General features: G+C 40.9%; 1 protein-coding gene across 2 annotated transcripts in view; it reads right to left on the bottom strand.

Annotated features, from left to right (window-relative positions):
- Nucleotides 1–11,653, bottom strand: part of acin1a (apoptotic chromatin condensation inducer 1a) — a 34,909-nt gene that overhangs the window by 14,178 nt on the left and 9,078 nt on the right. For both annotated transcript variants that reach the window (XM_077498091.1, XM_077498099.1), the window contains exons 2-7: nucleotides 7,782–7,847; nucleotides 6,355–6,466; nucleotides 6,220–6,275; nucleotides 2,761–6,036; nucleotides 1,144–1,305; nucleotides 925–1,004 (exon numbers count right to left, since the gene is read on the bottom strand). In XM_077498091.1, coding sequence (XP_077354217.1) covers nucleotides 925–1,004; nucleotides 1,144–1,305; nucleotides 2,761–6,036; nucleotides 6,220–6,275; nucleotides 6,355–6,466; nucleotides 7,782–7,847 — 3,752 coding nt within the window. The remainder of the gene's footprint in view (nucleotides 1–924; nucleotides 1,005–1,143; nucleotides 1,306–2,760; nucleotides 6,037–6,219; nucleotides 6,276–6,354; nucleotides 6,467–7,781; nucleotides 7,848–11,653) is intronic.

Here is an 11,653-nt window from a genome sequence, read left to right as displayed (position 1 = left end):
AAACAGATGATAAACAGATAGATCGGCAAAAAGATAGTGCCGTGAAAAAGTATTTGCTCCCTTCCTCATTTCTGTTTTTTTGCATATTTATGACTTGCAAAGGTTTCACTTCATCAAACCAATTTTTGTTCTGAATGAACCACTGCCCGGTCCTTTTATCTGTAATGGTTGCGGTATTATACTAACAGTAACGACCAGAAGACTGCATATTTTCAGTTGAACTATTTACTGGATACCAGAACGATCGAGTACACAGCTGCGGAGCCTTCACAATACGCGGAAGAAGGTCTAATCTGTCCAAAATGGTTTCTAGACCTGTACTGTCGGCTCATCATAGCCCATGTGACAATGTGTGAGCTGATGGTTTTAACTAATTTCAACTCGATAAGTGCGCCACAGTGCAGATAGATAGGAAGACGCCAAGCCAGGAGAGGCCACAGAGACAACGGTCTAGCTCAAGTCACCTATGTAATCATTAAGAGGCCTAATCTAACACAATCCAAGGATATGTAAAATGCAGTTTTTAAATAAATGATAATTTTGTTTACGAAGGGTGGGGGAAAAAATACAAACTCTATCTGACCCTATGTGGAAAACATGAATATGCCCTGGACCTAATAGCAAGTCGTGCCACCTTTGGCAGCAATAACGGAAATGAAACTTTTGCCATAATTGGTAAATTACTTTTTCACAAGGGGACAGATTTGTATTTTCCATGGCTTGTTGAATAAAATCATCATTTAGAAACTGCATTTTTTTTATGCCATTTGATTGTCTCAGTGTGATATTAAAATTGGTTTGATGAAATGCAACCTTTGCAAGTGATAAATATGCAAAAAACACAAAAATCTGGATGGGGGGGAAATAATTTTCATGGTGCATTATGTTTATTTGACCCTACTGTACCAAGATATAAAAGCAGACCTTTGTTCATCCTTTGCCTCCAATCCTTTGTTGTCACTCCTTTTCATCTCATCTCCGGTTGGTGTTTCAAGGAATGGTTTCTGGGATATTAAAGGGCACCAGGTTTAATATATGACATAGGGGAAATAATGTAAAGCCACCCATTAGATATTTACAATTTTGGTGAAAAATATAATTAAAAAGTAGTATTTATGAATTTGAGGAATTAATGCCACTAACCTTGGCCTGACTAACTTCATCATCTGATGTGCTTGTTTTCTCCACCGACCTCTCTCTTTTGTAAGGGCCTCCCCTTACCTTTTCAGTTTCTTTTATACTTGCATCTTGAGCCACAGCAGTCAAACTACACTGTGGTGAAGCACTTCTGTCATGTTTTCCTTCCTAAAAATAAGCAGCAGATTAATGACTTAGAGGAAACATTTCCTACCTGTGCATGCAGTTAAAACTACTTTTATGATTTATGCTTGGACCCAAAACCAAAATCAAAGTCACATTTTCCATCGCCAAATCAGCTAATCCAGTTTAATGATGCCGCTATGTTGTTTGAGAGAGGGTTCATAGCACCAACACCTTTGCTGCAATCTACTTCCTGCTAAAAATCTAAATTGGTTCTGCTTATTAGCACAGGTGGGAGGAAGTCATTGTTTTGAAAGTCACAATCTTTGTCCTCACGTCCCAAGTTAAGTCCCAATTCAAGACTGACATAGATCAAGTTGATTCACAAGTCCTACACTTTGAGTTTGCACGTTCGTTGCTAATGCTAACAGCTAGCTGCTTGCCACGAACACCAAAGACTTATTATACCTTATCATACAATGGCGGCGCAATTAAATGGTGGTTTCCTTGCATCCTAATTTAGCCATTAAATACACTTTCGGGGTGGCATTATGATAATGTGCAATCTCAATGATAAAACTTCAATAATGCAAGACGAAATGTCAAAGGGATGTCAAGTTAGCAATGCTGCCATGCAGGCCAACTTCAATGTAAAATCTCACCAAGGCTATAGCATTGGAATCAATGTATTATTTAGTAAGCTTTATTTTGAAGTTTGCCTTAGCTTAGGTGGCGTGTGACGAGTATTTTCGCGGCTTCCTTGGCTTGTCTGAATGACGGTGTGAGGCAGGGAAAAAAAATAAAAAATCTCATTTCACCCCTAGGTACAAAAAAAGTGCTCCCATACATGCGACTTACATAATCCATGAAGGTTTTCAATTTCCTCTGCTGCTGTTATAGTTAATGTGGACTGTTCGTACATGTGAACGTGCACAGTTCCCCCACCACCAGCCATGCGGCCCGAACCGTAGTGCTTGATACGTACGGACCATGGATCAAAGAGGATCTGTTGCACCACTACAAACAACACTACCTTCTGTATCCTTTTTGCAAACTGGCGATTTGATAAGCATGTCTATTGCACTGGGTGTTTCTGCAATTTGATTGGATGCTGTCGGATCAGAACAAGATGCATCAAATTTGGTTTGAATGCTGTGCTAGCCCAGCTCTCACACACCGAGATATAACGTAATCATTAACATACATTTTCATCTTTTTGTTTTAGTGGACGAAGCAAGTCTTTTCAAGTTAAAGGGCTCAAGTCGAAGTCAAGTCACAAGTCATTGTTGTTAAAGTCCAAGTCGAGTTGCAAGTCTTTTATGATTTTGTCAAGTCTGAAGTAATCAAATTTATGACTCGAGTCCAAGTCATATGACTCGAGTCTACACCTCTGATTACAAAACTGAAATTGTAACTATAAAATAATGTCCAACCCAAGACACCATGTTGCAAAACTGGCTGTTTAAATGTCGAGAAAATTGTTCCATTTGGATTGCCTACCCTTCTATTTCTCGAAGTGGAGATTTTATCAAGAGAAGAGGAGGATGACGAAGAAGAAGACCGGGATGATGAAGACCCAGAATCAGATTCAGAGGAAGCGGAATCATTAGATGATGAACGTTTTCTTGTTTTTTCCTCGTCCCTCTTTCCATCTCTTCTCTTCCACTGTCCATCATTTACTGGGCTTGCAGGAACATTGTCTTCATCCATATCTTTTAATTTCGTGGTGGTTTCATTGGCAGGCTCACCTTGCCTCACTGAATGGTCTTTCACAATGCCCTCTAATACTTGACCTGTGAAACCTTTGGAACCTGTTTTTTTGTTAAAATCTGACTCTTCTTCAGCAGGGCTCCCAACCTGACCCAGTACTTTGGTACAAAGTTCGTGTCTTGCAGGGCATTCCTGTTCAGAAGAGGTTTCACTTTCCTGCTGTACTCCAAAACTGGCAGGGGAGGAGAAAAGTGACAACTGGGGCTGGGGTATATCAGAGGAAGTATGAGGCTGCTTGATGATCATGGATGTGGTAGTCTGGGCCTGAATTGGAGGGTCTCTTAAGAACCGGAATTTCTTCAATGATGACTGAGGAGATGACAGTGATGACCTTGATTCCGCTGCTTGCGATTCACTCTGTGGCATTGGAGCTTTGGCATCTTCTTGGACTCTTGCTTCTGTTTTTCTATCTGGTCCTATGAAAAGGGGAGCAGTGGGAGGGGTAAGACCAAGCTCACTACCACATTTGGATGGAGGGAGGGCAGTGTCTAACTCCTTGGCTGGTTTCTCTAAAATTTCCTGTTCACCTGCCCTTTCCATTGCTATTTTCTCCTCAATCATATTTTCAAGAGCGGCATTTGGAGCCTCCCTTTCTTGTTCCTTCCTATCAAGTTTTATTCTCTTTTGCTGCTCTGCTCTGTCACGCTCCAACCTTTGCATTGGTCGTTCTTCCACTATACGTCCTCTCTCTAGACGCTCTTTCTCCAGGTGTTCTTGTTCCAGACACTCTTTTTCCAGGAATTCTTGCTCTACTCTTGTACTCTCCAGAAGTTCTTGCTTTAAGGCTCTCTGTTTTTCTATACGCTCAAGCTCTAAGGCTTTCTGTTCTATGGCTTTTTCCTGTTTTAGGGTTTCCACTCTTTCTCGTCGCTCTAGTTCTAAAGCTTTTATGCGTTCGTTCTGCTCTTTCAAAGCTTCCTCCTTCTCCTGTCGCTCTTTTGTCAATGATTCCTGCTCTTGTCGTTCTTTTTCCAATGCCGCTGTCCGCTGTTTCTCCAAGGCTTTCTCCATCTCTAATCGCTCTTGCTCTAAAGCTTTTTCCCTGCCTAGCCGCTCTTGCTCTAATTTTTCCCTTTCCAACCGTTCCTGTTCCAATGCCCTTGCTTTCTCAATCCGTTCTTTTTCTTTTCTCTCGGCCTCCAAAGCTTTTTCCTTCTCTAGCCTCTCTCTCTCTAATTTTTCCCTTTCCAAACGTTCATTCTCCAATATCCTTTCTCTCTCAATCCGTTCTTTTTCTTTTCTCTCAGCCGCCAAAGCTTTTTCCCTCTCTAGACTCTCTTGCTCTAATTTTTCCCTTTCCAAACGTTCCTGCTCCAAAATCCTCTCTCTCTCAATCCGCTGTTTCTCTTTTCTCTCTGCCTCCAAAGCTTTTTCCCTCTCGAGCCTCTCTTTCTCTAATTTCTCCCTTTCCAAACGTTCCTCCTCCAATATCCTCTCTTTCTCAATCCGTTCTTTTTCTTCTCTTGCTGCCTCCAAAGCTTTTTCCTTCTCTAGCTCTAATTTTTCCCTTTCCAAACGTTCCTGCTCCAATATCTTCTCTCTCCGAATTCGTTCTGCTTCTTTTCTCTCTTCCTCCAAAGCTTTTTCCCTCTCTAGCCTCTCCTTCTCTAATTTTTCTCTTTCCAAACGTTCCTGTTCCAATATCCTTTCTCTCTCAATCCGTTCCTTCTCTTTTCGCTCTTCCTCCAAAGCTTTTTCTCTTTCCCGTTCCAAAGCCTGGATTCTTTCTAGCTCGATTTCTCTTTCTCTCTTTTCCCTCTCCTCCCTTTCCTGCTGGAGACGTTCTTGCTCTAAGGCCCGTTGCTTTTCAAGTTCCCTTTGCTTTTCCTGCTCGAGTGCTCTATCTCTGGCCAAGGTTTGCTCTCGCTCTTCCTGCTCTTTGGCCAAAGCCTGTTCCCTCTCCAGCATCTCTCTTTCTAAAGCAAGTTTCTTTTCCATCTGTAAAGCTTCTCGTTCCTCTCTTTCTATGGCCTGTTGGCGCTCAAATCTCTCAACTTCCTTTTGCTCTTGCTCAAGGGTTCTTTTGCGCTCTTCCTCCAATGCTCGTTCTTGATTAAGGTTTCTTAGCCTTTCATGTCTTTGCAGCTCAAGGGCTTTTTCTGACTCTAATTCAGATTCCCTCTCATCCAATGTGGAAGTCTTGAGCACACTCACAGAAATAAGACTATGAGCTGAATGTGTTCCGCTGACACCCTGGTTGATGCCTGTTATCATGGAAACTGGCACAAGGCCTGCAGCCGTTGCCGATGTGAGACCCTCAACTTGTTCTGTGCCACAAAATGCAGTGGCTCTCGGTGACTTGCTCTCTTTCTCAACCCCTTCCCCATTGCCACCATGCCAACCAGCCCCTGAGAAAGCACCTTCTGATTCCATTTTACGGGCTAGAAGAGTTAATGGGCCAGGTTTACGTTCCACGTGTCCACTCCTCTGTGGCTCTGGGCTACTACTGCGGCTATCACTGCTAGAGGAACCAGAGCTGGAGGTACTAGGTGAGTGTCTTGCTGGGGCTACATCTGGACTAGGGGGGCTCTGTTTCGGGGTGTCAGGCAAAGAGAATGATAACTCTGGAGGTGGGGAGGGGGGAGGGGTTGGCTGGCGGAGTTGAGGAGACAAAAGTGATGGGATGTGCTGTTGCTGCTGGGGTTGACGAGATGCTCCACACCTCTCCCGGTTTGTGGGCCCTCTGGCTGGTTGTCTCGGAGTTCTTCTGCGAATGTTACTTCCCCAGTCATCATCATCATCATCATCATCATCATCATCACCACCATCCTGCTCGCTGTCCTCGCTATCGTCGTCACTGTCAGCTGGTAAGTCACTGGCCGCAGCACTCTTTTCTGGTTGGTGCTCATTGTCAGGAGGAACATGCATGGTAATGGATCCAGAGGCAGGAGGAGCAGCCATGTGAGCTTCCTGGTTGCTATAAGCCTCTCCCTCATTTACTGCAGCAAACTGGATCTCTCCATCAGAGGGGCCAGGTGGCTTGTGCTGGTCGGCCAAGGCCACATCCTAATAGAGAATAAAGGGAAAATTGTTTTGTAGTGACATTATAATAAATTTTAGATCAGTATTTGTACTGGCAGAAAAGTTTTTTTTTTGTTTTGTTTTCGTTTTTTTTTTTAAGAGAACATTTACCACAGAAAGGTTTTGAAAGGGATTCAAACGACAACAGACAGGGGGAAAATGTCTGACCTGAGCTTCTGGAGTACATGCAATGCTGTTATTAACGTCTGTGTGTTCCTCTTGCTCTGTTTACAAAAAGGTAAACCGATTAAAACTGGCATCATCATGAACATATGTGCCCTGACAAATTGTAACGCCACTTACCGTTAGTGTTATTCGCTTCCCGGGCCTCTCTCTCCAGACGTTGCCGCAAGAGTTCCTGCTGTTTTGCAAGATACTGCTTGATGAAGCTATTCTGGCTCATTTCCTCACCAATCTAAATACAAAAAGGTTAATGAAAAGAGGCTGCAAGTCATTGGTCAATCATCAAAAAATATTTTTTAGGATAGTGACAACAATTACACTAAAAGCAAAACAGTTCAAATTCAATACAAATTTCATACACAAGGCAAGTCATTGTGCTTTTTACAGAGCAAAGACAACACCTACAAGCAACAACAAACAACAGTTCGTGAAGTAAAGCAGAAGTAAAGCAGAGAAAACAAGTACCTTACAAAAATTACAAGACAAACACACATTACATTCACAACGTTAAAACACATTAACAGAAAAAAATGTAAATCATTTAAGAGTAAAATAATGAGTAGTTTTGTCAAATAATTAAAAAGGGGGGAAACAATTTAAAATGTTTGGACAACCTGAATAACAGGCATAAGAAAAAAAAAACTAAGTTTTTAACCTGGATTTAAAAGCATTAACACTCTGGGCTTATTCTATTTCTGTGAAGCATAACAGCTAAATGTAGCATCACCATGTTTATTTTGAACTCTGGGTTCCACTAATTGACCCAAGTCTGCAGACAGTGCCCTACTGGGTTTATATTCAATTATCAGCATTTCTTCATTACCCAAAGATTTCGAACTGACAGCTTCTCATTGTTTGCAACAGTGACTCTAGGTGCTTTCTAAAATCAATTCTCTTTTTTTAATTCCTGAAAACAATTACCTCAGTTTTGTTTTGGTTTAGCTGAAAGAAAATTTTGGTTCGCCCATTCATTTGTTCGAGAGAGTGACACAGTACATTAACTGAACTGCTGCCATTTGTGGACAATGATTTCTGTGTCATCTACATCACCATGAGAGTGGGGGGGGGGGGGGGGGGGGGGGGGTGTATTACACTTTGTAATACAGTATGTAACCTACTGTATTATAAAGTGTTGTTTTGACCTGACAAAAGATTATTATTACAATTAGTTATGGGGAAAAAAAAACAAATCATCCCTCTCTGTCCCCATTTTATGCTTCTAATTTTATTTTGATTGTTTTAAAACTCGTCCTGCCTAGACAAGAATAGCCTATTGGAGACAGGAGATACAGAAGACCTGGGGTCTTCCAAGGGGTGTTGTCTTGCACACAAGGTGCACCCACAGCCTCACTGTGTTGTCCTGGACACCCGGCAGCCTTGGTTTTCTTGGACAGATTATTTAACTCCAGCTAGCAACCCAAGTTAAAAAAGAAGGAATCGTACAGTTCTCAAGACAAAACAAGTGTAACAACAACACTTACTCTGGGCGTCGGGGGAGTGTTAGCAGTTTGAAAACAGCAAACTGTATGTAGCTTTAAAACACTTACATGAGAGTTTGGTTGCAGTCCAACACGAGGAGTAGAGGTCTTCTGCAGATTCTCCAGCATGAGAGCCTGTTATTGATAAGAGATACCGTTGAGTATTGTGAGACAGATTGCATAGTAAAGATCAACAAAGGCTACATTTACACTGCAAGACATGATGCTCAATTCAGATTTTTTTGTTAAATCAGATATTTTTATGTAGTCATTCACATTACAAAAACAATTGCCACGCCCGTGATGTGACACGCATGTGCATTGTGCAAAGCGCACATGCTCGAGTGACATGAAGAGAGGGGGAAAAAAATAAAATAAAATAAAATAAAATGTCGCGTGGCAGTGTTTACGGAAGTAAATATGGTCCGCATGCAGGGTTCTTGCAGGAATCACTCAGTGAAATTTTAGACCTTTTTTTTAACTCATAAAGGAGATAACAGGACCTGTGTCTTCTACAGTGCTGCTGGGAAATGGTGTTTGGCTTTTTAGACCATTATGAGAAAATTTTTAGACCAAACATCATGACCGACCGAAGACCCCTATAAAAAAAAAAAAAAAAAAAGGGGGGGGGGTTCACATATTTGATTCTCAAAACCATGTCAACTTGTATTGGTTTCAAACATGTTCAAAGGGCACCAAAAGCATACAAAATATACAATACAATGAACAATATTGACAGCGACCAACCTGAGATGAACTTCAATTCTCAAAACAATGTACATAACAATCACATAAATACATACATACAACCTATACAACCATATATCTGAGGTCCTCCCCTTTAGCACTGATCTCAGCTTCAAGGGCCTTCATTTGAGCAATTTTTTTTGTGGGTTCTTCTCAGGGCATTAGACTTTGAAATCAGGTGAGCCATCTTCGAGTCAGTTCTTGTTAGACTGGCATTTACCCATTTTCTTACAAATTGACTGTCCACAGTTTCCGTTCTGACTGGCTAAAAATAATTGTCCACACTCCCCCGTTCAGACAAGCTAACTGCAATATCTTGGCGGAAAGTCGGAAACGTAAACTTGTAATGTATGTTTCCCGGTAGTGGACAGAGTACCGAGCCACCTAATTAACAATGCTACATTCACACAAATAGCGAAGGGGCTTTGTAAGCCTGTGATCAGATCACTCTTGGATTAGCGATTGTTACTTTCAATGAGTTTCTTGCCTGGTTAAATAAAGGAAATGAAAAAACAAACAAACAAATGTTTCGATTAGCTTTACTCGCTAGTAGGGGTGTGAATTGCCTAGTACCTGACGATTCGATTCGTATCACGATTCACAGGTCACGATTCGATTCGATACCGATTAATCCCGATACGAATTTATAAGTCGATTGTTGCGATTTTTTTCATTCAAATTTAGAAAATACTAATCAGTAAGCTTGTAGAGTGTAAGATTTATATGAAAATGTATTATTTATTTATCTGAAATGTAAGTCTTATAGAGGTTGTAATCTGTTTCATGTTTGAACAGCATTAAAATAAAATATTAAGGCTTAATGCTCCGTTCATATAACATTCTTCCATGCTCAAGGTGTGAATCCTAAAAATAAAAAAATAAAAAAATAAAAATCGTTTCTGCCGATTATTGAATCGATTCGAGAATCGCGCGATGTAGTATCGCGATATATCGCCGAATCGATTTTTTTTAAGACCCCTACTCGCTAGTGTTTCATTGTCAGACCTGTATGTACAATGTGTTCACACCTTTCGACGCGGCCGCTTCATTGACATTACCACACCCCGGAGATAGGGGCTTTGCTTTGCTTCACTTATCGCAGCCTACTTACATTATGGCAAAAGTCCTCTCAGAAAAAAAAAAAAAAAAAGTTTCAGCATCGCAATTAACTGGCCACCACTATGCTAATGATGTTTTGACTAATATAAATAGTGATGTCTTCTCTTGTTTTGGTACACAGTTCAACAAATGTAACAAAAACAAAAAAGTGAACACATACTGCCAAGTTCGTCGTTCACCACCCTGCCTGTTTGTTTGTTTTTGTTCCGGTAGTGTTAGCTTGACATGTTGAGCTCGGGATGTCCGTAGACAGCAACAACGTTCATTCCTCCCCCTCCTGTTGTCGTATCTTGTGGCAAAACAAGCCGCTGCGCGTCACATCTCACCAAACATCTCATTTGCACTGGCCCATGTACCTTCGCTCCCGCCCACCCAAACTACATTTAACGGCAATGCAAACGCACCCCCTCAAATGTCTTCACTTTGAGCACGCAAATAATAGAAACAACGCAACACGTTATTTCTTTTTCTTTCTTTCTACAGAGCAGACACTTCTCGGAATGTAAGGAGCGGATGTAAGAATTTTAGACTTGGGTAAATTAAATTTTAGACCTAGGATGAAAATATGGTTGTTTTTTTAAGACATTTTAGACCTAAAATTTAACTTTCTGAATCTTAGACTTTTTTTTTTTTTTTTTAAGACCACGCGGGAACCTCGTAAAGAGCTCTTTTTTTTTTTTTTCCATCTGATAGCGTTAGAGTAGCATGGTGAGAGAGGTAGAAATATTTTTGGGAAATGACGCGACATTCCTTGACTGAAGATGACGTTACGTTATTTCCGCGTGTGATGAACCGTCTGTGGGGCTGAATTTCTACTATTACCTCAAATGTCAACTTTGACTTTGACTTTATTGATCCCTTTGGGTTGGCTCCCAATGGGAAATGTACATTTCCAGCAGCAATAAGAGCAGATAATAAAATAAAACATAATTCAATCAATCAATAAATAAGGTTATTACACCAGAGATTGAATTAATAATAATAATAATAATAATAATAATAACATAAAAATTCAATCAATCAATAAATAAGGTTATTACACCAGAGATTTAATGAAATAAATTGAATTTAATACAGTACAGTACAGTAAAGTGCCATATTTGTGAAGTGCACTCTACACCCCCTCTACACATTGCAGATTCGCAGACTAATGTCAGTCGTCTCCCTGCCAAGCACTGTCCCCCACATGCGCCTATGGGGTAGATACCACAGACTTCCGTAAATCATACACTTACACTATTTCCGGTTAGTTGCGACATAGAGGCCGCGTCCCAATACTCGCACTTCCACCATTATGCCCCTCAATTGCGTGTTCCCGTTGATGGGTGCGAGTGTGTCGGCTGTAGGGCAGGGTGTCCAAACTTTTTAATTTGAGGGCCGCATACAGAAAATCAAAAGGACGCAAGGGCCACATAATGTTATGAAGAGAAATTGTGTTTAGTCCTAAAAATTGTACAAATAATTTATTTGTGCTGTTGCATATTTAGAAAAATGCTACAGTATATAAACTAGGGGTGTCCCGATCCGATACTGATATCGGATCTGTATCCGATATCAGCCAAAAACCAGTATCGGATTTTTTTTGTCCATGTCCAAAAATATCCGATATTTGCACACATATATAAACAGTCCGTTCTAACTTCCGCTCCTGATTTTCTATCCAGCAGCGTCTGCACCGAGCATGTAGCGCTCACGTGATCAAACAAACAAGCATGCATGTGAATTAGCTTTTAGCTAACTGAGGAAGAGAGAATGTCAACAGTGTGGGAGTATTTTTCATTGAAAAAAGAAAAAGACAGCGGACAGCAACATTTGTCAAAAGCAGAAGTTCCCCATGGTGGAAAAGAAAGGGAGAAGTTTAATCTAACCAACCTCATCAAGCATTTGAAAAAGTATCACAAACGAGAGGATGAGGATTTTGAGAAGAGAACCGAGGCGAATAATCAGACAGCCAACGCTCTCGGAATCATTTTCACACTGTAAAAAAAAAAAAGGCTTCACGTAAGTATCACTGAAAAGATCGCTTAATTTATTGTGCTTGATGGCCGGCCTGTCAATCGTTAGTACCGTCGGCT

Source organism: Festucalex cinctus, chromosome 1 (assembly GCF_051991245.1).
Source record: "Festucalex cinctus isolate MCC-2025b chromosome 1, RoL_Fcin_1.0, whole genome shotgun sequence".
Classification (NCBI taxonomy): Eukaryota; Metazoa; Chordata; class Actinopteri; order Syngnathiformes; family Syngnathidae; genus Festucalex; species Festucalex cinctus.
This window is presented reverse-complemented; position numbering and strand designations above follow the sequence as displayed.